Source organism: Asterias amurensis, chromosome 11, assembly GCF_032118995.1.
Source record: "Asterias amurensis chromosome 11, ASM3211899v1".
NCBI classification, from domain to species: Eukaryota; Metazoa; Echinodermata; class Asteroidea; order Forcipulatida; family Asteriidae; genus Asterias; species Asterias amurensis.
In genome coordinates, this window is record NC_092658.1 from 20,753,912 (window position 1) to 20,781,830 (window position 27,919).

Sequence of the window (27,919 nt, forward strand, 5' to 3'; positions counted from 1 at the left end):
TGTACATAAAACCAATGGTGAGACAGCCATGAGAGAATGTGTGCATTATAACATTTTGCATAGACTTTGAAACAAAAATAAGCAAGATTAAAAACAAATGAAAATCTTGTAAGTTACATACAAGACAAGGATCCAATTTCATGGCTCTGCTTACAACCGAACTCTGCGCTTGTGATCGCCATTCTTCACTTACAGGACAAGCAACAAAGTTCTGCGCTAGCTGCTAAGCAAAGAGTGTCTAGTAGTAAAGTGAACTACGCTAACACACAAGGGAAAATTCTCTCCTAAGCTGACAGACACACTTGACATAAGCAACGTATTCCCTGCTTTTGTAAGCACAGATTCTTTGCTTACTGTAAGCACAGATTCTTTGCTTACTGTAAGCAGAGACATGCTATTTTGTGCTTACCCCGTACACGGCTAAGCACACAAAAAAAACCTGATGTAACAATGTAAATCCATTCTGAACAGGCAAGCTGGCCACCTAACTTTCTTGCTAACCAGTGAAATACACTTAGGCTTCAGCAAATTCTTTTGCTACAGTTAACACGAAAAATGAGCTTAGCACTATGAAATTGACCTCTGAACTTGATTTTGCCAATAGGTAAAGTTGATCTTAATTTGAGTATCAATCTTAAAGGCACTGAACACCTTTGGTAATTGTCAAAGATGAGTATTCTCACTTGGTGTTTCCCAGCATATGCATAACAAAATGGTTGTTGAAGTTGCGAGAGAATAATGGAAGAAAAAACATCCTCGACGCACAAGTTGGTTGTGCGCTTTAGATGCCTTGAATTCAAGACCTCAGTGAGAAATTACAAAAACTAGTTTACTTCAGGGGAAGCTGTTTTGTTACAATGTTTTATAATAACAAACAGCTCTCCATTGATCAGTAGGGGCCTACCAAGTAAGGTTTTATGCCCCCCCCCCAATTTTTATTTGAGTGCAAATTTACCAATAGTGTCCGGTGCCTTTAAATGCCAAGGGGTTGCCCAAGGGTTTTCCACATTTAAACCTAGACAGGGGGAGGGGTGTACAAGACCATTATACACTTTCGGAACAGAAACAAAATCATGTAAAAATTCACAGATTTACAAATAACTTACAGGGTTTACAGAAGGTAATGGTAAAAGACTTCTCTTGAAATATTATTCCATGAAATGCTTTACTTTTTGAGAAAACATTAAAACAATTATCAATTCTCGACATCGAGAATTACGGATTTATAGTAAACACAAGTCATGACACAGCGAAACGTGCAGAAACAAGGGTGGGTTTTCCCGTTATTTTCTCCCGACTCCGATGACCGATTGAGCCTAAATTATCACAGGTTTGTTATTTTATATATAAGTTGTGATACAAGAAGTGTGGGCCTTGGACAATAGGCCTATTGTGTCTACTGGCTTTAAAAGGAACATAAAATGTTGGATGTAAAAAAAAAGTAAAATTAATTTTAAAAGTAGCGTGGGGGAAGGTGGGGGACCTCAAAAGTATTTTTCACCGCACAACCTGAAAAAAATACTGAAAAATTTGGAAAGTTCCTCAGCAAAGTGTGGTTTCACATTACAAGTCATTTTGGCAATAGCTGACGACTAATCTTTTGATGAATCAATAGTGCTTTGTGAAATCGAACCCTGAAATCGAACCCTAAAATCATAAAATTAGCATTCTTTCATTGAGTAGAGCTTTTGTCAATCTAATATGACAACAATCCTCCTGGGGGGGGGATTTCATAGGGAGTTAGGGCTAGTCTTATCTAGCCATCCCAGGACTAGTCCTAAAAGGACTGATATAATTGTTAATGTCTTTTTCTGATGGACACTTTTTTTAAAGTATTGTAACTTAAACTATTAAACAGATATTAAAAATTTAAATCATCCATTTTTATTAATTTTGGTTTTTACCCATACACTGATGTGTGTTAGCACTGTATTCTCAGTACTTTCCCGAGTTCTGTGAAAAAATATCACATGCATGTTACTCGGGTGGGATTCGAACCCACGACCCTTGCAATTCTAGAGCAGTGTCTTACCAACTAGACTACCGAGGCTGCCCGGCAGCCAGAGGCAGTTGAATCCTATGTTTTGGCAGCGGGTATCGCAACGATATAAGAGATGTTAAATTTGCATCATCCATTTTTGTTTGTTACCCAGTACATCTTGTATTTGTTTTCTGTTGTGGTTTTCTCTAGAGCGCTTAGGAACATGTTTAATTACTATGTGTTATGCGCTATACAAGAATGGTTCATTATTATTATTATCATTAATTAACTAATGTTTTTATAGAAGTGCTTTTTTCATAACTTTTTAAATTTCGTGGTGTGTGGTTTTAAATTTTGGCTGGTCTTTTTGTGGTTTATCTTTTTAGAAATCTGTTATGCTCTTTGGTTATTTCTGCCTCTTGTTTGGAGCTATTTTAATTTGTACAGCGCCTTGTGGTCCAGTCATGGATGTAAGGCGGTTTATTAGCTTTATTTATTATTATTATTATTATTATTATTATTGTTATTATTATTATTATTAACAAAAATAGTCTATACAATTGGCAATAACATTGATTATCTCAATGCGCCGAATTTTTGACCGCGTGAGGGCGCTCTCAATAGTATTTTTATCACTTCCGCGGGTAAACGCGATTCGTCCTGCCACAGTTTTAACAGGCATTCTGTCACTTTTGTGGCGCCATTGTTTGAAGTTACTTTAGAGGTGAATAAAAACGGCTTCTTTAAGTCTTAATGTCCAGGACGGATTAGATGTCTGGGGAGGTAATGTGTTACAGTATTTAATAACTGTTTTGGGTATGAATCATTGAGAGCGCCCTCAAGCGGTCAAAAATATGGCCCATTACAAACTTACATTTTTGCAGCAATATTAAATGACTAGACTAAAATAAGAATACATTTATGACTTTCATCTGAGTTTATATGTACACTACATGAATGTTCAGTTATATACATACATTGACATTTCAGTCTTTATAAATATTAAGAAATGTACCAATGTCGGGACAAATCTTCTTGGTTGGTGTAAGGGCCATGTCACAAGAGACGTCTTACAGGCAACTAGTTCCAGGCAATCTCCAAGAAGGAAAGCCATTCACATTTGAATGTTCACATATTTTTCTTGGGGATCATAAGATATTTTGTGATACCAAGTTCCATGGCTCTGTTACCGCCAAATTCTGCACTTTCAATCTCCAATCCTCGCTATCGCCAAATTCTGCACTTTTAATCTCTATTCTCCGCTACCGCCAAATTCTGCATTTTCAATCTTGATTCTCCGCTCACTGTGCATGCACCAAATTTCTGCACTGGAATGCAAAGTAATACGTATGCGAAAGCAAAAATTCCCTGCTGTTTTGTGAAATAAGCTTGACATAAGCAAGGAAGTCCCTGCTTCCGTAAGCACCAATTCTGTGCTTAAAGTATACAACTAAGCAAAGCCTCGAATCGGGCCCTCATCTTAATATACAGTGTGTAGTTACATAGTTTGTGAATGAGGTTAATAATAATAACAATAACCTGTTTTATATAGCGCTTTTCACGCCTGAGGGGTGTCTCTAAGTACTTCCGACATTATGAACCCTGGTCACTGTGTCTTAAATCATTCCTTAACCCAGCTCATCTTCCTGGGGTGTATTCAGTCTGTGCGCACTATATGTGCTACTCGGCTAAACCAATCACAAGAACCATCTCTGCCCTCACAGGTACCCAATTAACCCTGGGTGGAGGAGGCAATTATAGTTAGGTGTCTTGGTCAGGGACACAAGTGTCATGACCGGGATTCGAACCCACACTCTGCTGAACAGAAGCACCAGAGCTTGAGTTCGGTGCTCTTATCTACTCGGCCACGACAATCTTTTCCACAGGATAGATCTGGATGTTTTTTTTAAAGCTCCTGAAACCTAGTGAGATGCACGCTACATTTGTTGGTGTAATCCCGAGGGTGTGGGAATGTTTAGCTCCTGAAACCTGGTGTGATGCCTGCTACATTCGTTGATGTAATCCCCAGGGTGTGGGGTTGTTTAGCTCCTGAAACCTAGTGAGATGCACGCTACATTCGTTGGTGTAATCCCCAGAGTGTGGGGTTGATTAGCTCCTGAAACCTAGTGAGATGCACGCTACATTTGTTGGTGTAATCGCCAGGGTGTGGTGTTGTTTAGCTCCTGAAACCTGGTGAGATGCACGCTACATTCGTTGGTGTAATCCCAAGGGGGAGGTCTTTATCCCACTCTTCGTATTGCACAAACTCATCTTCTTCTTCCTCCCTCTGTAAAATAAATGGCAAAATCAATAATTACTCGCCAATAATGGATGGACTACATTAAATTCTGTGAAGAGTTATGCAGTCTTAAAAAAACGGTGAAAAGGTACCCAAATGACAAACCGTGGTTTGACCTGTCAGTTGGTATCGACTTTCTTGCTAAGGAGCATGCATTCAGATCCAGCGATGCTTCAGCCATAAAAAAAGCCAAATACCATGTTCAAAAGGCAATCCAGGATGCAAAACTGAACTTGATGTCACTTACCTTTTTAGCTGAAGCCTCCTCTTCAGGTTTGCAGCCTTCCCATTGTCTGTACATAGGACTGATAAATGCACCAGACCTGAATGTAAAAACAAAACTTATTCATAAATACCACGGACAGTTTCTCTATTTCAATTTGTGAAGAGCGTGTCGCGTTGGGGTGTTTAAACAGTTGATAATGACCAGCTGGAGCTGTTTATGAGTGGTTGTTTTCCAACAGCATTGTGCGGGTTAGCCCACAACTTCGTTCCCAGGGTTGAGCAAGTGGTTAATGAATAGGAATAAAAGAGTAGTGGCTCGTTCTTAGACACTTGCAGGGTCGTGGCCGTGCAATAAAGGCCCTCACCTTCAGCCTTATCCTATATCCAACTATTATCCTATATCCAACAGTCCAACCACTAAACAAAACTGTAGCGGGAGAACGCAATTCCAGTCAACAACATGAGTGCTGAGTAGAGGCTGCGTCACTCCCTCCATTTTACTGTCTGTGCCGTACACATAGCTGAGAAATGTGAGGAGTAGCATTTATCAACCAAATTCTAGCACAAATCAATCAATGATCAACACAAATATGCCTCAAATATGCACTGTTTTCCAATTACTTTGCCAACTAACACGGTTGGCCATTTTACGGAGTCAAAAATAATGACGCCACGAAAAATGGCGTGCCGTGTTAGTTCAGACGAAAAGGAAAACCATGCAATTTCAAGGCATATTTGTGTAGATCATTGTATTTTACTTTTAAAACATCTTTCAAACATATGCATTTTATAACAAACGGTTTTCAAACGCTTTTCAAAGACCAACTCAACCAATCCAAGGCAATGTGTTCCTTTAAAGGAACGTTACAGAATTTGTAAGAAACAAAAATCATGAAGATCACAGATTAACATAAAACTTACACGGTCTAATGATGATGATAGTAGAAAACGTCCCTTGCAATATTTCTTTCTGAAATTTCATATTTGATAAGAAATAAATAATCTAATTGCGCGTTTGGAGTTTATCGCTCAGTGAGCGTTTTACTCATTTTTGTTTTGGTGTCGATGCAATGCAACATTCGAATTTAGTTTTTCACTATTCCCTCATGACCCAGATGGCCGATCGATCTCGAACTTCTACAGGTTTGTCAGTTTATGTATATGGTGGATTACATAAAGTGCTTACACTGCCAGCAATTTTTTGCAAGCCAAACCAATTCTGTAATGTTCCTTTAAAGGCAGTGGACACTATTTGTAATTGTCAAAGACTAGCTTTCACAGTTGGTGTATCTCAACATATGCATAAAATAACAAACCTGTGAAAATTTGAGCTCAATCGGTCATCGAAGTTGCGAGATAATAATGAAAGAAAAATAACCCTTGTCACAAGAAGTTGTGTACGTTTTATAGATGGTTGATTTCGAGACCTCAAGTTCTAAACCTGAGGTCTCGAAATCAAAATAGTGGAAAATTACTTCCTTCTCAAAAACTACGTTACTTCAGAGGGAGCCGTTACTCACAATGTTTTAAACCATTAACCTCTCCCCATTACTCGTCACCAAGAAAGGTTTTTGAGTAATTACCAATAGTGTCCACTGCCTTTAAAGTGGAGGGTAAGGCAATCCAGCTATAAGGAAAGTAATTTAAAAACGAAACATTACCTTGGTAACAAGTAGGGATCAAAAGGGAAGAAGGAGTCCAGCGAGTTGGTTGAAGAGAGAGACATCACAGCCCCACTGGAGTGCAGCTTAGTCACTTGATGTAACGACCGATTGTTACGTTCCATGATTGTATAACAGTATGCGATCTGATATTTTCTGTAAAAAGCAAAAGGGTTAACAAAATTCATGTATAGTCATTTGACTAATGACTACTTATAAAGGCCTATAATGGAGCAAGTTCAAGTGCGCATATTGAGTCGACTACTAAACAGCAACATACATGCGCAGTGACGCACTCACTCGAACGACTTGTTTGGATGTAGGCTTGGGAATCATCAATCCGAAGCCTGGCCGGTAGAGCAGAAAGCACTACCTCCCCAATTTAACATAGCAAGTGTCACTACCGGGATTCGAACCCACACTCTGCTAATCAAACAGCAGAGCCATGACACGCCACAAGGGAAGAAACCATGGTCATGAGACTGGTTCCAAATGGTCGACCACAGTAGTCAACCAATGGTCGACCAGCCTGGGTACGAGTCAATGGACGAAAGAATTGTGAAGCTCGCAAGAAAAGCGAAGTTTATTAAGAATAATTTTTAGACAAAGAATAAAAACGGTCCCAGGAATTTGAAGTATTGGTCTCGCATCATAATAAAAATATAGTTATCCTCACATGCAATACAATAACAACAACCTTCAGACTAGACAATCAATTTATTATTGTAAGATTGGAAAGAGAAAGACCAACAACCAAGGGCAGTTGAGAGGTCACATGTTATCTCCGTACCACTATTTACTGTCTGTGCCGTACACATAGCTGAGATAGGTGAGTCAACCCTATCGCAACCAAATTCTAGCACAATTCAAACATATAAGTATTTCTCAGAAATTTGATCACAACTTTCTTAAATTATGCTATATTCTGATCCTTTTACCTATAAACTCAACTGAAAACCCAATCCAGAAAGTGCCCCTAGCAGGATTCGAACTGGGTTCCTAGAGGCAGTTGCCTAGAGGTGGAAGGTGAAGAGAGATGCTAACCCGACCAACCAAGGAATTTTAATTTAAAGGTACTGCTGTCGATTTCACCAAACTCTTCCTAACTTGGGATTAATCTTAGGACTTAGGACGAGTTCAGTTCAGTATCCATAGACGTAGGACGCATTGAACCCATCCTACATTAGGATACTACTCGTCCTAACTCGAGATAGGATTAATCCTAGCGTTTCGTGAAATCGACTGCTGGACAACATTGGCATTTACTCAAATAAATTGTTAGCATAAAAACTTACTTGGTGAAGAGCAACGGAGAGCTGTTGATAGTTTAAAACATTGTGAGAAACTGCTCCCTTTTAAGTAACATGGTTTTTGAGAAAGAAGTAATTTCCCGCTCAAATTTGCTGCATGTGGGTATATGTTTTAACTAACAACTGCTTGATTTTTTATTTTGTTAAATGTAATACATGTAATATATTTTTATTGACTGTTTTTTGTAAACTGTACATTCCCGCGTTTAGCTGCTGTATTGCAGTACTTTAATGAATCATGACTGAAAAAAAAAACCAAGTTTATTTTTGTGTCTAGCATTAAAGCCATTGGACCCTTTCAGTGCAGAAAAAAAAATAAAAGTTCACAGATTTACAAATGACTTACGAGGTCTACAGAAGGAAATGGTGAAAGACTTTTCTTGAAATATTAGTCCATGAAATGCTTTACTTTTTGAGAAAACAGTAAAACAATATCAATTCTCGATAGCGGATTTATTTTAAACACATGTCAGTACACGGTGAAACGTGCTGATACAAGGATGGGTTTTCCCATTATTTTCTCCCAACTCCGATGACCGATTGAGCCTAAATTTTCACAGGTTTGTTATTTTATATAGAAGTTGTGATACACGAAGTGTGGGCCTTGGTAAAATACTGTTTACCGAAAGGGTCCAATGGCTTTAACCAAGATTTTCTATAAAAAGGATGTCAAGGCACCTGCATGATTATGAACAACCAATTATTTACATACCTGGTTAGAGTGGCAAACACATTGACTATGGACGGCAGACATACTCTGATCGGATTCAGTCGACATGTGACGATACGTTCCAAGTTCAGTCCCATCACATAATGCAGACCCTTGTTGTCCTCCAGAAGTTGGCGATGGCGGAAAACAAAAATATAAAACACCGCCTGAAAACAAAAACGGAGTTATTAAAGGCAGTGGACACTATTGGTAATTACTCAAAATAATTATTAGCATAAACCCTCACTTGGTACAAGTAATGGGGAGAGGTTGATAGTATAAAATACTATGAGAAAAGGCTCCCTCTGAAGTAACATAGTTTCGAGAAAGAAGTAGTTTTCCACGAATTTGATTTCGAAATCAAACACAACTTCGTGTGACAAGGGTGTTTTTTCTTTCATTGTTATCTTGTAACTCGACGACCAAGGCGCTCCAGAGTTGTTTCGAATGACTGCAACAGTCGATCTTTCGACTTCTAGCGCGTCAAGTCGCTCCTAATTGTTTCAGACGCCAAACTTTTTTCATGCGCTTAATTCAATAATTTGGTTCTGTGCAACTCTGGAACGCCTGTCTAAAACGGGTGTTACCTGACAGAGAGAATAAAACGGTCCATGTACGTTGACGTCTTGTAGTAATCTAGGATTGCTTTCTTGCTTCTCAATGTAATAGTTAATCCATCCCACCATGAGATCCAAACATGCCGTCACCGTACTGTGGACAGAGTCAAGATCAAATTGAAAAACAAAAATTTTTATACGTTAAAGGATTCGGCTACTTTTTCAAAATGTCCACAGATTTACATTAAACTTACAGGGTTTGAAGATAATGGTAGTAGAAAGCTTACCTTCAAATATTACTTACTGAAGTGCTGTAGTTTTTTTAGAAATGAGTAAAACAAGTCACACAATTTTTTTCGTCTCAATTAACCGCTTGGCCATGACACGCCACAAGGAGCCATTAAATATTTGTTCCTCTTGTAGCCCCATACCAACAGTGCCTTTGAAGGCCCGGTCACACAGGCCCCGATAACGAGTACGAAAATGAGAATGATAAAAATGCAGGCCCTCGATTGGTTTAAATGCTCCACGCCGAATACGCCCACGCTCATTCAACCAATTGGGGGCGTGCATTTTTATCGTTATTGTTTTCGTTCTCGGGGCCTGTGTGACCAGGCCTTTAGCCTTGTTTTGGGCGAACTTGCATTAAAAATCCCCGAAATAATAATAATAACCAGATTTGTATAGCGCCATTCCATCTAGATCATGGCGCTCAGCAACACAAGGCAATGAAAAACAAATACAATTAAAGAGTAACTGGGAACAGGTGGGTTTTTAAGTGGTTTTTGAATGACGAAACAGTGTCCAGTGTTCTGATGCGAAATGGTATACTGTTCCACAGTTGTGAAGGCTTTGTCCGTGTTCGTGTTTTTGGACCTGTGTTCCGACAGCAGCGTACTATCACAGCAGGCTCGAAGACCGGACCGACCAGAAACATGAAGTTGGATACAGCGATGAAGGTATTGTGGAGCTGTGTGGTGGAGACATTTAAAGATGAAGAGTGCGACCTTAAATTGAATTCTTTACCGGACGGGAAGCCAATGAAGCAAAATGAGTTGAGGTTTACCTGTGTGGAAGGAAGTTTGCCCTAGAGATGAAGCTTGCTATGTAGGAGGCAGTAGCTTGACGTAGGATTGCCGGTGTGTTGGGATTAGTGAAGCGCTTCCACAGATACTCCAAAAAGCTTTCTATAATTGCCTGATTGGAAATACATGAAACGAGAAAGGCGTTTAAAGCAACATCCAGCACAAATATAATGACAATATATTGTCATGACTTCGCCGTTTAGAGCACCAAATTATGGTGGTTAAGTCATCTGGGTGTGGGTTTGAATCCCGCTCATGGCATTCGTCACAGAGATACTCCAGAAAGCTCTCTATAACTGTATAATTGCCTAATTGTGACCCGCTACGTGAAAATGAGTCAGATGTTGACAATTTCAAAAATTGAGTTGTATGCATGGCTGGAAAGAACACACCAGCAGCAGTAATTGATATGTCTAAGCTTGTGGGGTGTGAAACGTTGCTGAGTTACTCCCGTTTGAAATTAGCCAATACATCATTTGTTGCGAAAGGATACAAATTAGACATAAGTATGATCACAAAAATGTTGTATTCCTAGCATTATAGCCTAAAGGTAAGTGTTCTCAAGGTTAACCATGCAAATATAGATCCCCACATTAAACTGTCCATAACTTAATAATGCATTGGGCGACATGTGACTCATTTTCACGTAGCGGGTCACAATTGGAAATACATGAAAACAGAAAGGCGTAAGAAACATCCAGCACAAATATAATGCATGTTTTTTAGGGTGTTATGGCGTCGCAGTTTAGAGCACCAAATTCAAGTTCTAGTGGTTTAGTGATCTGGGTGTGGGTTTGAATCCCGGTCATGGCACTCGTCACAGAGATACTCCAGAAAGCTTTCTGCAATTGCCCGATTGGAAATACATGAAAACAGAAAGGCATGAAGAAAATAAAGAAAATATAATGTACAAATATAATGTAGGTTTTTTAGCGGGTTTAGTTACCACATTCAAACTCTGATGTTTTAGTCATCTGGGTGTGGGTTCGAATCGTGGTCATGACACTTGTGTCCTTGAGCAAGATACTTTACTATAATTGCTTCTCTCCACCCGGAGTATAAATGAGTACCTGCGAGGGTAGAGGTTAATATTGTGTTTGAAAAATTCTTTGGAGCGCCACGGCAGCAGGTGGCTGTAATATACTCCCCAGGGAGGTGAGAAAGATCACAGGAATGTTATTGGCCCAATGACCAGGGACTAATGGTGCTCTCGCTTCAGGATCCCACAAACCAGCTCATTGGTGTACACCGACTCCTTCTTCCCCTGCACCATCCGGGATTGGAACAATCTACGGAAGGATCCAGCTTTAAACTCATCCCTCGACACCTTTAAGGCAGCTCTGAGGGTTAACCAGCTGATGTAGCTCCACCCATCATGTTTTTCACTACTTTTTAACCGCACTATAAATAACTATAAATAAAATGTCTGGTCATTTGCCAGGCAACTCATGCACGCCAACGCAGTACGCTTTTGCTCATGTAATTGAGTCTGTACTTACACGGAAGAAGAAGAAACAGCTTGTATACTTTTTTGTGTTTTGTGTTACAAAAAGTACCCAAACTCTTTTAACTTGAATTTTGTCGATTCTCGTCCTCAAAGCGTCTTACCTGTCTGAAGCTACAGAAGTAGAAGAGTAGATACTGAACATGGCTTGAGCCGTGGGTCGGCAAGATGACCTTATCAAAGACCTGAAGGAGATGTTTGTGGAGAAGTCTGGCTCCCTCTAACTGGAACTCATCTAAGGAAATAATAATAATATAATATCAAAGTCTTTTATAGCGCACGGATCTACCAAACAAGGTATTCAAGGCGCTGAGTATATACAAACTTTCAGAAAGATAGGTTATTGCAGAGATGAATTCTGAGACCCAACTAAGTAGCACCTTATAAGGGTTTACAAGGTGCTACGGCGCATGGGTTCTTTTACATGCGTTACACAACACATGGGACCAACGGCTTTATGTACGTCCCATCCGAAGGACAAAGCAATGGCTAAGTGTCTTGCTTAAGGACACAAGTGTCACGGCTGGGGATACTGATTAACAGTTGGCAGTGGACACTATTGGTTATTGCTCAAAATAACTTTTAGCATGAAAACTTGTTTTGTGCATATGTTGAGATACATCAAGTGAGAATACTGGTCTTCGACAATTACCAATAGTGTCCAGGGCCTTTAACAGCATTAATAAAGTACATTATAATAATAAATAATAACTATGGCAACAATTTATATAGCGCCAAATCTATCGGGGAAAACAAAAATTCCCCCAGAATCATATATATTTTTTATTCGACAGCCAATTCAAAAGTGTCTAGTGTTTTTCTTAGACACCCTGTATATTATTATAACAAGGATCACTTACCGTTCTTAAAGCACGACTCTTTGATGTATACCATCATAGTGCTCATGAGCGTGTCCAGCTTGTCACCCATCTCGTGCTTGACGGCTGCCTTCTTCTCATCACCAGCATCCTTAATGCAATCTTTGTCAACATGGCCGCCTCCTTCCTCAACTCCGTCCTGAATCAGTGAAAATAGTGTCAGGTTCTTGTCATTATCATAAGTAGGTTGATGATGTGTGACCATAGAGTTACATATCATTGTTGGGCGCAATCTTCTAAACTGGCAATTTTGTGAATTCGCGCAAGCCAATAGCACTCCGCACTAATGCCAAAAATTCATTCAATCGATGTGGAGCAGCGGATGATGGCCCTCCAAACACGTTGGTCCTCCTTTGCTGTACGCAGCTCTTCCCGTCGCAGGCCAGAGTCCCGGCACAAGGTGTCCACATAGGTGGTTTGTAGCTTGGTACCAAGATCTCAGACAAGCGTATAACATTTCATTTGTCCATGTTTTAAGTGAACTTGCACTACTACTGCAAGTGCCATGTGGTGCGTTGATGATGGCGTGATCGCTTAAGTAGTGGAATGTTTTGTCTGGCTAACATAACATAACATAACATTTAAAATTTTTAAGGCAATACTCCATCATGATCATAGCGCACTAGAAAGCAATTAACATAGAAAAAAGTTGAGTCTTTCGACCTTTATGAAACTATTTCCAAATCATTGGCCTAGCTACACTGGAAGCTTTTTGACCTAGAACTTTGTTTGCTCGGGGAACATTCAAGCAAGTGAGTGTGTACCGAAGAAATCGTGGAGGAGTGTAATGTGGCAGTAAAGTAAAAATACATCGAGGATTAGTTTACCATTTTAAACTGCATGTCGTCTTCCCCAGCATTGTCGGTTTTGTCAACGCTTTCTGCAATACTCTCAGCATCCCATATATCCTCCTTTGGAGAATTTGCCTGAAAAAATAAATAAAAATAAATCCCAGAATGAATTCATGAAGGAAAACTTCTCCAAGAAGAAGAGGGAATATCCCCCAGAGTAAACCACTTATGCACCTAGAATTGCAAGGGTCGTGGGTTCGAATCACACTCGAGTAATATGCCTGTGATATTTTTTTACAGGATTCGGGAAAGTACTGAGTATACAGTACTAACACACGGGAAGATGGTGCAAGGCATTTATCATTTTAAACCATTTGAAAAACTTGAATTTTTGACCGTTTTGTTGATTTTTGACAGAAAATTTAAACTAACAAAATTCTAATCAAATCTCTAACATTGGCTCATTTATCCAGTCCGCACAAACAAAATGTCTTTAGCATACCGTTCTAAACCATTTTTAACTATAAAATCACCAAACAAATTTGACATGGTGGACGATGTTTGACCAAAAATTCAAACTTACAAATTTCCAGTAAATCTAAAACCATCGCAATTTACCCAGACCGCAAGAATTTTGTTTACAATATCTGTTCTGTATCATTTGAAACAATACATTCACTGAAAAATATTGACACAAATTCTGAAAAATTTACCATTCTGTTGATTTTTGACAAAAATTTCAAAATTCTCTATATAATTCAAAGGACTCAAACTATGGCTAATTTACCCAGTCCACACAAAATATAATGCCTTCAGTAGTCCGTTCTTTATCATTTGAAAATGTAAAATCACCCACAAAATTGTTGCTTAAAGCTTAAAAATTTGATGATAATGCAATGGTGGATTTCGTTGTTTTTTGACAACAAAACACAAAATCACAAAATTCTAAATAAATCTCAAACTAAAGCTAATTTAACCATTCCGCACAAATAAAATGTCCTCAATGATGTGTTCTGGGTCATTGTTAGCAGCTTGCGCATTGAGCCTTTTTGACTCACCTGTCCTTTCAGGAACATCTTTCATACCTGGAGTGGTATCATCGAGGAAACATCAAAACAATTATCGGCTCAATGCCCCAAGCTTGCTCAGGGAACCATAACCTTACAAGCTTTGCGTCTTTGTGGGTCCCTCCAGAGTTTCATGAGTGTCCATGCTTATTATTCATTTAATTAATCTTCAAACAACTATTTATCTCTTAAAGGGAAGGTACTTATCTCTTAAAGGGAAGGTACACGTTCGGTAGTTGTCAAAGACCAGTCTTCTCACTTGGTGTATCCCATCATAACCATAAAAAAAACAAGCCTGTGAAAATTTGGGCTCAATTGGTCATCGAAGTTGCGAGAAAATGATGAAAGAAAAAACACTCTTGTTGGACGAAATTGTGTGCTTTCAGATAAGACTAAAAGACTTCTAGCTAGAAGTCTTTTATTATTTTAGTGAGAAATTAACTCTTTCTCAAAAACTACGTTGCTTCAGAGGGAGTCGTTTCCCACGTTGTTTTATACTATCAACAGCTCTCTAATGCTTGTTACCAAGTCAGTTTTTAAGTTAATATTTGTTTTGAGTAATTGCCAAACGTATACCTTCCCTTTAATACCCAATTTACATTCCCTTTGATTTGATTTTGATTGTGATTTTTGACACTGTGGAAATAAACTTGATTGATTGATTTGAGAACTTGAAACCGTATATTTACAGGGGACAGGGTTGACCATGCAAAGAAGGGGGATGGGGATAACCCAGGACCATCGCAACTTACCCAGACTGCAAGAATTCTTATTCTTCAATATCTGTTCTGTATCATTTGAAACCATACATTCACTGAAACATAGCCTATTGACACAAATTCTGAAAAAAACCTCCCTTTTTTAATGATTTTTGAAGAAAAAAAATCCCATCTCACAAAATTCTCAAAATATCTCAAACTATGGCTAATTTTACCCAGTCCACACATATTAAAATGTCTTCACAAGTCTCTTCTGTATCATTTGAAAACGTCATTAAGTCACCCACAGACTCATTTTTAACACAACAGCTGTACTTACATCGAGTTCCGTCATGCGATGGACTATCAGCTCTAATATTTTGACTCTCAACTCAGGTAGGTAATCAGTGATTTCTAACAGGTTCTTTACATAGCCATTCTAATGTGGAGACAGGAGACAGAAATTAAAATGAAATGATTAGTAAGATGAATATAACTAAATTTGCAGAATTTGAAGAAATGGGGATCTATCTAAAGGCAGTGGACACTATTGGTAATAACTCAAAATAATTATTAGCACAAAACCTTACTTGGTAACCAATGGGAAGAGGTTGATAGCATAAAACATTGTAAGAAACAGCTCCCACTGAAGTAACGTAGTTTTCGAGAAAAAAGTAAATTTCCACGAATTTGATTTCAAGACCTCAGAATTAGATTTTGAGATCCCGAAATCAAGCTTCTGAAAGGACACAACTTCGTTTGACAAGGTTTTTTCTTTTTTTTAAATTATTATCTTGCAACTTCGATGGCCAATTGAGCTCAAATTTTCACATGTTTATTATTTTATGCATATGTTGAGATACTCCAAATAAGAAGACTGATCTTTGCCAATTACCAATAGTGTCCAATGTCTTTAAGATTAACAATTGTATCTTTGTCATATCAGATTCAACAAGATAAACCTATGGTTCTTTTCAGAACCACCCCAACTCTGGCTGCTGAATGCAATGTACATATCACCTTGTAAACCCTTATAAGGTGCTACATATAATTGGGTCTCACAATTCATAACTTTCAATAACCTAAAGATCTTTGGAAGTGTCATGGCTGAGCGGTTAAAGCCATTGGACACTTTTGGAACAGAAACAAAATCAAAAGTTCACAGGTTTACAAACAACTTACAGGGTTTACAGAAGGTAATGGTGAAAGACTTCTCTTGAAATATTATTCCATGAAATACTTTACTTTTTGAGAAAACATTAAAACAATATCAATTCTTGATATCGAGAATTACAGATTTATTTTAAACACATGTCATGACACGGCGAAACGTGCGGCAACAAAGGTGGGTTTTCCCGTTATTTTCTCCCGACTCCGATGACCCATTGAGCCTAAATTTTCACAGGTTTGTTATTTTATGTATAAGTTGTGATACACGAAGTGTGGGCCTTGGACAAAACTGCTTACCGAAAGTGTCCAATGGCTTTAAGAGCATCGAATTCAAACTCTGGTGTTTCTGATCAGCAGAGTGTGGGTTAGAATCCCCAGCCGTGACACTTGTGTCCTTAACAAGACACTTAACCATTGCTTTGTACTTCGGATGGGACGTTAAGCCTATGGTCCCATGTGCTGCGTAGTTTATGTAAAAGAACCCAGTGCACTTATCGAAAAAAAGAAGGGGTTCGCCCCAGTGTTTCTGGCTGTGGCTGCTGTATGCACCGTAGCACCTTGTAAACCCTTATAAGGTGTTAAATAGTTGGGTCACAGAGTTCATCACTGCAATAACCTATCTTTCTGAAAGTTTGTATACACTCAGCGCCTTGAGTACCTTGTTTAGTAGATACGTGCGCTATATAAGACTTCGATATTATAATGATAACTCAATTAGAGATTATCATTACATGGTGTTACCGCAAACCTTACTATATCATAACATCAGATTCCACAACTTACCGTTACGTAAGATGATCCCTTGATCCAGGGAAAACAGTCGGTTAAAACTGGGAGAAGGAATCTGGGAGTTCTGATCAAGACAAACAATAGTAAAGGAAAAGTCATATTAGTGCGTAATCTGTTTCTAAGCGCGCGCGTACACACAACCCACGCGCATCAAACAAATTCTTCACAAAGTTTTTGATTTTTTTTTTCAAACTTTGAATTTTCAACTGTCAAAGTGTCTATTATTGAAGTTTTTTAACAAAAGGGCATTTATAAATGGGAATAAAAGAGTAGTGACTGTTATTAAACGTCCGTTTAAAACCTTGCAGGGTCGTTGCGGTGCGATAAAGGCCCTCGCCTGCGGCTCTGGCTTTTATCACATGGCAACGATTCTGTCAATTTTAAACGGCCGTTTAAGAACTTGTCGCTACCCTTTTATTTCCTTATTTACTTACGCTGGTGCGACATGTAGAAGCATGCCTAGTGTCTCATGCACCCATGTGAACTTTGACCTCTCTATAGCTTCATGCTCAGCCACCAGCTCTTCAGGATTTGAATGCAAAATGGCTTAGGAACAAAAAGGAAAAAAAAGAGGCATCATTATTACAAATGCAGACTTTAAGGCTTTGGGTACTTTTTCAAAATGTCCACAGATTTACATTAAACTTACAGGGTTTAAAGATAATGATAGTAGAAAGATTCCCTTCAAATATGACTTACATGTACTGAGGTGCTTTAGTTTTTGAGAAATGAGTAAAACAAGTCACAAAATAATTTTTGTCTCAGTGAGACGAAAATTATTTCAGCATGTAAAACGTATTAACCAGTTATGATATTATACCAAAACATACCATAACTGGTTAATATGTTTTCACACGCTAAAACTGAGACAAAAATTATTTCTGTGACATTGTTTTACTAATTTCTCAAAAACTACAGCACCTCAGTAGGTAATATTTCAAGGGAAGATTTTACTATTATTATCTTGTGTTCCTGGCTGTGGCTGCTGTATGCGCCGTAGCACCCTGTAAACCTTATGAAGTGCTAAATAATTGGGTCTCAGAATTCATCACTGCAATAACCTATATTTCTGAAAGCTTGTATATATACTCAGCGCCTTGAGTACCTTGTTTGGAAGATACTTTTTATTAGCTGTTTCGTAGCGCAGCGCAGCGAAACAGCTCTTGTTTTTGTTAAAGTTTTTTTTATTATTATTATTATTTTTTTTTTTATTTGTCATCTTCAGAAAAATTCCATATAAGTGCTGATTTGCAATGTTCCCAAAGAGCAATTGCAATGAAATTTTCAGGGATGAAAGGTATTGGTGCAATGATCATTGCGAAACAAGGATGTCATTATGACATAATCAGAAGTCACGTGACGTCATCTTAAAGGTGTTGTATTTTAAATGTTTGAAAATTTATAACAAATCAGCCACAAGAGACCGTAGGTTTCTGTTTGCGGGATTGGGGAGGGATAAATAAGGTCTTCATTTTGTTTCGTGTGCGTGACCTCACATGACCTCTACTTCCGGTCGAAACCGGAAGTGGCCCTCTAATTCAAAATTGGAAAAAGATATGAAGTTGCTTTTAACGATGTTAGTGCGTGGCTAGGGTGGGCAGTTCAAAAAAAATACCAATGACGTCACAAAATGCAACGGCGCCCTCTAGCGGCAGGTTGAAAACTCGTCAAAATTGACTTTTTGAAGATGTGTGTGGTGAAGTTTTTTGTAATCACTTCAAATTTTACACACACGTTAACTGTCAGGCAGCCATCATATGTGTGAAGTTTCAGATCAATGACGTCATTGGGGGTCACGTGACGCGGCCTTAAAGGTGCACTTTTTGAACTAATATAACTCTCTAAGTAATTATGCGATTATGTTGAAACTTGGTAGGTTGTTAGATATTGGCAAGCTCTCGTGAATTGTGAAATGACGTCATAGTGACGTCATCACACGATATTTTATGATTTTTTTCAATTTTTGCACCTTTAACGAATAAATTGCTATCCGAACATGGTATAATCCAAATTTTTTTTTTTTTAATAGCCTGGATTAGTCATAACTGCTTTAAAAAAAGAATACATTTCAAATTCAGTTGACAAAATTTAAATTTTTATTAACGAAACAGCTCTGCATTTGTGCACAAATGCAATCATGTCTAGTTATTATTATTGTTATTATTATTAATGTTATTATTATTATTGTTATTATTATTATTGGTTTATTAAAAATGCAAACATGGCGGCCAAAAAGCCGAATTGCGGATGCACATATACAAAGAGTAAAAATACAATAATTATTACTATAAATCTAGTAAAATTCGAGACAAAAACTTTAACGCTAAACATATTCATATTACACAAGGGAGCAGGTATAAAAATTAACCAAAAAGGCACTACAAATACCCCAAAAACGAGATAAGACATAAAAACGAACAGTCAATTTAAAAACAAAAACTAAAAACTGGAGAATTGTTAAGAAAACAGAACACCACAGATAAAAACACTAAGATTTGTTAAGCAGACTGGTCAATTTGGGGATACAACTGTTGTTATATCTGCTGGTTCTGCATTTAACGGCAGTGCGCTGAGCAGCATTTCTAAGGTGGTTGTTTCTATTAGGGGGAAGCCATCCCCGGAGATTACTAGAATTTAAAATGGAGGTGCGCTATATAAGACGCTGATGTTATTATTGTAAGCGTTATTACCTGGTGGAGGATCTGATGGGAGGAGGTTCTTGGCCAGCATGGTGAGGACGGCAGCCAGATACAGAGATTGAGCCGAAATCAGATGAGTCACAAACAGTTGATACTGTTTCATCAGCCTTGGACCACTCGTCGACCAATTGATACGCTACATTCAAAATAAACAAATAAACAAACTAATTGTGAGTTGTCGTGGTTGAGCGGATAATAATACAGAGCACAGCTCTGGTGTTTCTGTTCAGCATAGTGTGGGTTCGAATCCATGTCGTGACACTTGTGTCCCTGAGCAAGATTTAACTATAATTGCTTCTTTCCTCCCAGGGGTAAATGGGTATCTTTGAGGGCAGAGATGGTTTGGGTGTGCTTTGAACATCTATAGACTGGTATCACTCAAGTTGAGAGACATTAAAATATATAAGAATCACATTTCTGAGCAAATCGTCCCCAAAAAAATTATCATACATAAATATAAAAAGGGAAAATACAATTGGCTGTTGCAAACTGTGTTGTCATTACGCCCTCGCGAAAAACTCTGCAACATCAGGGTCATTAACTATTTAATGCATTCATACATAAGTGAAGATAATTTTGTGTCCACAGAAATTCTAAAAGAAACTAGGCCTGGGCGACTAGTGAAATTTACAACGCAAATAGTCCCGACTTCGGCACGATTCTCGACTAAATTTTATAACTCCCAAGATGCATTACGACAAATTGTTTGCAACCGGCAAAATATAGTAAAATTCACGCTGAAAGGTTTACAGGATTGTGTCATTGATTTCTGATTGTGTTTTGTAAGTAAATTACGCTGTCATGAATAGTCATGAGCGTTACAATTGGTTCACCAAGCAGGTAGTCGCAGCTATTTTCATAGTAGTCATGGCAACAAGTTAGCCAAGTAATTACGAAAAACCAGTATTCGCGACTTGACTAAGCAATAAATAGACATGACTTGGACACTAATCACACTAGTTGCCCAGGCTCAAAAGAAACCATAAGTGAAGTTCTTACCAAAAGAGCTCTAACTAGAGGTTCAAATTCTTGACCGAGGGATGAAGTGCATTTCTGTAATTCTTTGATCCATATGATAAGAGTAGATGGCTGAGGGGGGAAAGAAATAACAACATAATGTTGATATGACACTGCTCTAGAATTGCAATGGTCGTGGGTTCGAATCCCATCGAGTAATATGCCTGTGATTTGTTTTCACAGTACTCGGGTAAGTACTGAGTATACAGTGCTCACACATATCACGGATATGGGTAAAAACCAAAATTAACTACATAAAAGTTGTCTCCAAGCAAAATGCAGAGGTGAGAGTCATTGCTAGCAAGAAAGTTTAAAACTGGGATCCAGACCTTAAAGAAGGTACATTAAATGATGGCACTTCCACCTTTTGATAACACCAGGGGTCGATTTCACAAAGAGTTAGGACTAGTCCATAGAAATAGAAGCCGGAGAACGCTGAGCTCGGCCACCAACTGTGTTGTCGGTGGATGCGGCGTATCGATACCGCGCAATATGGCAAAATTATCATCGCGTGAGACGCGTGTATGGCAAAATGACATAGACCGTTTCTAGTGTTTTCATTGGTCAATGATGATGTCATTGTATGGCAAAATTGTATGGCAAAATATTTTGCTATACACTCGTTACAATAAATGGCGCATGCGGGTCCATAAAAATGGTCTCACAACTAAAAACGCACACACCATGAGACACTCAGCGTTCTCCGGGTTCTATTTCTATGGACTAGTCCTAACATCTAGAAGATATTAAAAACTTAAGGCTAGTCCTAAGTTAGGACAAGTGAGGTAAGACTATTCCCATCTCTTTGTGAGGTCCACCCCTGGAACCACAGAATCCAAAGAGCTTTTGGGAACAGAATCCACAGTCCTAAAGAGGTTGATCAAAGAGCTTGACGTATTTAACTTTGGGAAAGTTGTTTGCAAGGCAGACTTTAAAAAAAGTCTAAATTCCGATAAAAATCTTAAATATCTCATCCATAAAAATTATACAAAAACAGACCCTAGTTCCAATAGCTCATAAGCATGTCCCAATGCGCATGTATCCTCACAGTCCTAAAGAGGTTGATCAAAGAGCTTGACGTATTTAACTTGGGGAAGTTGTTTGCCAGGCAGACTTTTAAAAAAGTCTAAATTCCGATAAAAGTCTTAAGTATCTCATCCATAAAAATTATACAAAAACAGATCCTAGTTCCAATAGCTCATAAGCATGTCCCAATGCGCATGATCAGCGCGCAAATGATAGGCCTACTGAGTGGAAACCGAGTCCAAGCAATACTGGCAACCATCATGGCAGTGATTTTGAAGTATTGCCATAGTTGTTGTGGCCGAGTGGCCTAGTTTACCGGACACAAGCTCCGATGTTGTCAACAGCAGAGTGTGGGTTCGATACCCGGTCGTGACACTTGTGCCCTTGAGCAAGGCACTTAACCATAATTGCTTTGTAAAAAGTTGCTCTACCAGCCAGGCTCCTAGTTGATAATAGCCATGCCTACATCCTTATGAACTGTGAATGGGGTAACCCTATTTCAACCCCAGTAGCAGTGGCAAAGTGCCCCTGGGGTGACAGATGATTTGGGTTGACAGCCAAAATCAATGGACCCTCTCCATGAAATATGCTAATCACATTCACGCATGCGTACATACCCTGTTGGTTGGCAAACGCCATAGAGTTGTGCACGAAGCAGACGCGCAATTGCGTCTGCGTCATGCACCCATTAGCCGTGTACAAAACAGCACGATGTTCCCTCATTTTGCCAACCAAAACGTTAGTGCGCACACGATTTGTGCAATTTACATATTTCATGGGAAGGGTCTATTAAGCAGAGCCTTCACCTTGAAATGGCCGTTTGTGGCCTTGTGTTGTTAGGTGGTAATCTCATAAAAAACATATATATTATATTTTAAAAAAGGCACCCATCTGAGACGTTTGATTTATTTTTAAACTGTATTCGGTTAAAGCTGAGATTTGAGATACTCACATCAAGATTGGGATTTGCAATGGCTTGGAGTAGTTGCAGGTATTCTGCTTGTGAACCCTGCATTAAAGAAACAAGTATAAAGCAAACAAATCATGCATCACTACATTATTCAAATTGATTTGTATTTTGAAGACAGCTCATATCATGAGTACAACAGCATTTAGCAAGTTCGAGTGCGCACATTTAGTCCACCAGTGGTCGACCACAGACTAGCAACGCACATGCGCAGTGACGTACTCACCCGAACGAATCGTTGTTAGTCTAGTCAACCTTCCACCTTTTCGCTTAAGTGTCACTGGTTCCCTTCTGTGCTTAACACATGTTAGAATGGAACATGCTGTTGGGACCAGTGAAGAAACCATGGGCTCGAGGCTGGTTCCAAATGGTCGACCACAGTAATCAACCAATGGGTCGACCAGCCTTGGTTCGAGTCAAAATGGTCAACCTTTAGTTAACCATTGTGCACACTCGAACTTGCTCATTACTGTTATACGGCAGGTATGGCCGAGCGGATAAGAGCGCTGGACTTAAGCTTCTCTTGGTAACATTTTCCAGTGAAAACCGGACAAGAACAGCTTGGATCCTTCCCGCCCAAATGAACATCCCTCCAGCCATACATAAGCTCAACCACCACCAGTAGTCCAGCATTCTCCTGAAGACGAGCAGAGTATACTGTTCGAAACATCCAGACCAAACCGGCTCTTTACTCCCTTAAAGGAGACTTGGCACATGGTTGTACCTGCAAGTTTACTATTCATAATTTATAGTTACTGTTATCTTCCAGTGAGTTGAACAACAATTTAAAACAATTTAACAGCATGGGTTGTGTATGGAAGAATAGCTGTGCACAGATCTGGCTGTAGTCACCCAGTAGACCATATTGAAGACTAACATAGTTTCAGGCCTGTATGTTTCATTTTTCAAAGGCCAAGGGCACCAAGGCATTTTCTCCTTGATAAAGATCACCCTATGACTGAGGAAAATGTAAAATTCTAAAAAGCGTTTGAAGGGCATCGAGGCATTGACCATGGGGCATGGAGGCAATCGCCTTTGTTGCCTCCAAGAAGTATCAGGCCTGGGGTTTAACTATCATTTACAATAACAGTTGATAAATAACAGTTGGATGAATAGTGAGTGGTCAGACAGTAGGAGTTAAATAAAATATGAATTCAGGAAATTAAACTTCTGTACAATTCATTTCAAGGGAGAGGTAAAGGCCTGTGATTTCATATTTGTATAGTCCGAGGCCAATTTCATTTTGCAAAAGGCACTTCCATTTGAAATAATAGGGACAATTTTTGATGGGCAAAAGGCCAAGACCAAGGGCAATATATTTAGGCCATGGCCTCAAAGGGTTCAGGCCTGGGAGCAGTTTTAAGAATCTTCAATATTGAGAATTTTGTTTAAGGGAAGGTACACGTTTGGTAATTACTCAAATAAGATAATTAACTTAAAAACTGACTTGGTAACAAGCATTGGAGAGCTGTTGATAGTATAAAACATTGTGAGAAACAGCTCCCTCTGAAGTAGCATAGATTTTGAGTCAGAGTTTATTTCTCACTAAAATAATAAAAGACTTCAAGCTAGAAGTCTTTTATTCCTATCTGAAAGCACACAAATTCGTCCAACAAGGGTGGTTTTCTCTCATCATTTTCTCGCAACTTCGATGACCAATTTAGCTCAAATTTTCACAGGCTTGTTATTTTATGCTTATGTTGGGATACACCAAGTGGTCTTTGACAATTACCAATAGTGTACCTTCCCTTTAATGTTAATTACCCGTTGACAATCCTGCAGAATGTCCATGATTGATTTCATTTCCTTCTCAGAAGTTAAGGATCTCGTTCTGGTGTGCCCATCTGTAGCCATAGTAGAAACAGAATCAGTGGACATCAAAGGAGCCGATAAACGCCGTTCTGGCATAGCTGTGACCGATCAAATGCGATGCGGATTCAATTCAAGTTATACTTCAAACTGTAAAGAGAAATATGAATGATAGTAATAATAATAAAAAATTACATTTGTATTGCACTTTCCACAGGCGTTTCAAAGCGCTTTCGCATTGTCTGAAAAGATTTGTTTTTAACTGAGTCTTGAATGAGCTGATCGAGGATGAGTCACTGATGTGAAGAGGGAGCTTGTTCCAGCAGGTTGGTGCTGCTACTGAGAATGCTCTATGAGATGACAAAGAATAAAGAATAAAGTTGAGAAACTTGCGCTTCAGCCAAGCCCAAGGCAAAAGCGTTTCTGGCATATAAGGGCTTTGCCGTCGGGAGGAGGGCCACCTTATCGCAACTAGGTATTAGTTTGGTACTTGGAACAGAATGGTTGGCTTAACGCCCTCACTTAAGGATCCTGCTGAGTTATCAACAAAAACATATTATAAGTTATCACACAAGCACGAGTGGAATACGGAAAAATATAGCGCCTCTGCGTCCCATATCCAACGAGGCCGAAGGCCGAGTTGGATTTTTGGAGGCAGACGCGCTATATTTTCCGTATTTCCACGAGCGCGCGTGTGATAACGTATTTATCTTTAAGCAAACTTGGCGCGTGACATAGAACACACAAGACGCAGGTAGTGATCAAGGTTGTAGCTACCACGGTCGGAGCCGGTCGGCTATCACCGACCCCAGCTTTTGCCGACCGGGATCCAACAAAAAATATCAAACTCCGACCGGCATAAATTTATGTAAAACTGTTTTAAATGCCATTGAAATAAGTGAAAAATAAAGAAAACAATCATGTAAAACTCCTAATTAGATGTGTATTTTATTTCTGTAAAAACAATCAAAACAATTTTTTCTCCAAAACCGCGATCTTCTCCGTGATTGTTGCTTAAAAATAAGCCGCTTGAATGCTGCGAGTTCATGGAGTACTGAAAAAAGCACGCACAATCTCCGGCGTGCGTGTAGTATCCATGATGCACAAAACCACATGGTAATACTCACACGGTCACCCACTGGTTCATGCAGCATGCACAGCACATAACACACACAGTCCGAAGTCCATCTTAACCAAGATTCCGCACGCTGTGATTGGCCATTGATGGCTGTTAATAAATCCATATTCATGATCTTCTCGGCTAGCCTTCTTCACAACACACGCTCACGAACGGAGTAAAGAATTGGCGAACGTTGTGCATCACGCTTGCAGACTGTATGCACAATGCACAGCCTTGGAGGAATTCTAGTAACATGGACAACTTCTGCCAACAGAGGGCGTTGCGGGCCAAAGTTCATTGAATTATTTCTCAATGTGTGTTGTTGACCGATCGTTGATTCACAAAGATTTTGTTGCAAACGGAGATCAGAACATGTTCAAAACAAACAATTCTCAAACAACAAGTTCATTCAAATGGTTGTTGATAATTTAGGGAATAAATTAAGAGATAAAGTCGTCCAATTTTAGGGACTTCACTTCCGTATTTTTTTAATATTTTTTTTTTAGTTTCAATTTTTGTTTGTACCATACATGCAGCAGGCTAGTGAAAAAACCTGCAGGCGATCAAGAATTTTGGTTGACTCGCCCGGCGGGCGGTTGAAAACAAAGTTATTCTGATGGGCGGACAATGTTGGTGGAGTCGTCGAAGTTGCATTAAATTTTTATTTAGAATTTTATTTAGATGATTTTCCTGTCTATTAATACTTGTTGAAAAAAAAATGAAATGACAAGAATCAATTTTTGAGTTTATTGAATGCACTTCGTTGAGAAATTGTCAATGAATACAACTCAGTGAAACATGGCTTTTCTATTTTACTAATGTGCTCCTTTTTGAAATGGAATAGTCTAGATTTTGCGGCAGTGATCGGACATGTGTCCCATCATCCTGTGTTTCTGAACTTGTCTCTCCACTCTGCATTGCCTGCTGATAAATATATGCAACTACAAGCTTTTCAATTGATAAATTCAACACTCAAAAATTCTGCCTAGTAGTCTACCTACCCTATTTTGAGATGGGATTTAAATCGTAAACAGAATGTTAATTTTATTTATTTTACCCTAACATTTTACTTTAAAACTTAATAAGTATTTATTTACTATGACTCCCTGGACATGTTTTTTCCTTTGACAATGGCGATGTCAAGGCACAAATAGGCAAGAGAGAGCCTGGGGAACCCATCAAAGCTTAAACAAAACCTAAAAATCTTCAGCTTCCAAAGACGCTGCCCCTGTTGATCCCACCGGGTTGTGAGGCGCTACGCTGCCCCTACATGTACACCAACCCTCTCGACTATGCTCTCGACAAAATTAGCCGGCATCCAATTTGCCCTAGCTACAACCTTGGTAGTGATATAAGCCGTGCAATTTAGGTTTTTATCGCCACTCCATTCTGCGAATCTGATTGGAGGATTAGCGCAAACTTGAAGATAATAACGGTTGTTTCAATCCTACATCCAGACAATGTGAGACTTTGGAACACTAGGATTAGATTTAGAACTTACACCACCTGACCACCATGCAAATTTTCATATAATTTTCGTCTCAATGAGATGCAAATTATTTTAGCATGTAGGCCTACAACGTATTTAACTGGTAAAAACATTGTACTGGGGTTCATGCTGAAATAATATTCGTCACCCGAGACGAAAGTTATTATTGTGACATTGTTAATGTTATTGTTTTACAAAAAATACAGCACCTCACTCTCACCTCAGCAAGTAAAATTGTTATAAGCAGATAAGGGAAGCATTCTATTTCTACCTACTTCTATCACGGGAAATTTTTCCGTATGGCGCCCCCACTTTTTCAATCGCTGTGAAATATCTTATTTATTACCTCAACTCAATAACTCAATGTGATATCCCTTTTTAATTTGTAAAAATAAGTTAAAAAGTGGGGGCGCCAAACGGAAAGTTATTCCTATAAAATAATAATAAGATTATGAACTTCATTTCAAGGAATCAAGACTTCTAACTTATGTAATGTTAATAATGTAAATCTGTGGACGGAAAAGTTTCCGTATGGCGCCACCACTTTTTCATTCGATATGAAATAATATAGTATCTAATTTACCTCAATGAGATATCCCTTTTTGTAAAAATTAGTGAAAAGGTGGTGGCGCCATACGGAAAGTTATCCCTGTGGACATTTATGATTGTGTTTGTGTCTTACACAAAGTATCCAAACCATTTAATTAAAATATTTCTACCTCCACGATTAAACTTAGTATTTTTTATATTGATAAAAAAAAAAGTTACAGTGCGCCCTCATCGGTGGTGTGCAGCGGTGTGCACATCGCCAGGATAGACCGATATGGAAAAAATAGCACTTTGTTTTTTACAAATTCAAGCTGACCATATTGAGTAGTTCTAGTTTTAACTTACATAACGATTCTTGAATGAAAATATCTTCCAGCCTTGTTGATTAACATTGTCCCCTTTAGTAAATATTGCAAGATGTCAGTCAGAAACTGTTGCACAATCACACTCGGCACGTTTTATTTCTTGCCATGCTGCGCATCCAATGATACAATATTGAACCCAAGTTAGAATTATTGC

General features: G+C 38.8%; 1 protein-coding gene and 1 non-coding gene across 2 annotated transcripts; both read right to left on the minus strand.

The window, feature by feature from the left end:
* Positions 1 to 1,127: 1,127 nt before the first annotated feature.
* Positions 1,128 to 27,877, minus strand: LOC139944397 (RNA polymerase I-specific transcription initiation factor RRN3-like). Its single transcript, XM_071941408.1, has 17 exons — positions 27,746 to 27,877; positions 24,198 to 24,392; positions 22,419 to 22,475; positions 20,423 to 20,512; positions 19,415 to 19,559; positions 17,159 to 17,270; positions 16,719 to 16,788; positions 15,106 to 15,204; positions 13,037 to 13,135; positions 12,192 to 12,348; positions 11,436 to 11,566; positions 9,809 to 9,939; positions 8,773 to 8,896; positions 8,189 to 8,352; positions 6,167 to 6,322; positions 4,528 to 4,603; positions 1,128 to 4,268 (listed from the first exon to the last, which is right to left on the minus strand). The coding sequence occupies exons 2-17, from the start codon at positions 24,339 to 24,341 to the stop codon at positions 4,158 to 4,160; spliced, it is 1,866 nt and encodes a 621-aa protein (XP_071797509.1). The 5' UTR covers positions 24,342 to 24,392; positions 27,746 to 27,877; the 3' UTR covers positions 1,128 to 4,157.
* Positions 1,972 to 2,050, minus strand: Trnas-aga (transfer RNA serine (anticodon AGA)). The gene has a single exon. It is a non-coding gene; the product is annotated as a tRNA-Ser (tRNA).
* Positions 27,878 to 27,919: the final 42 nt, after the last annotated feature.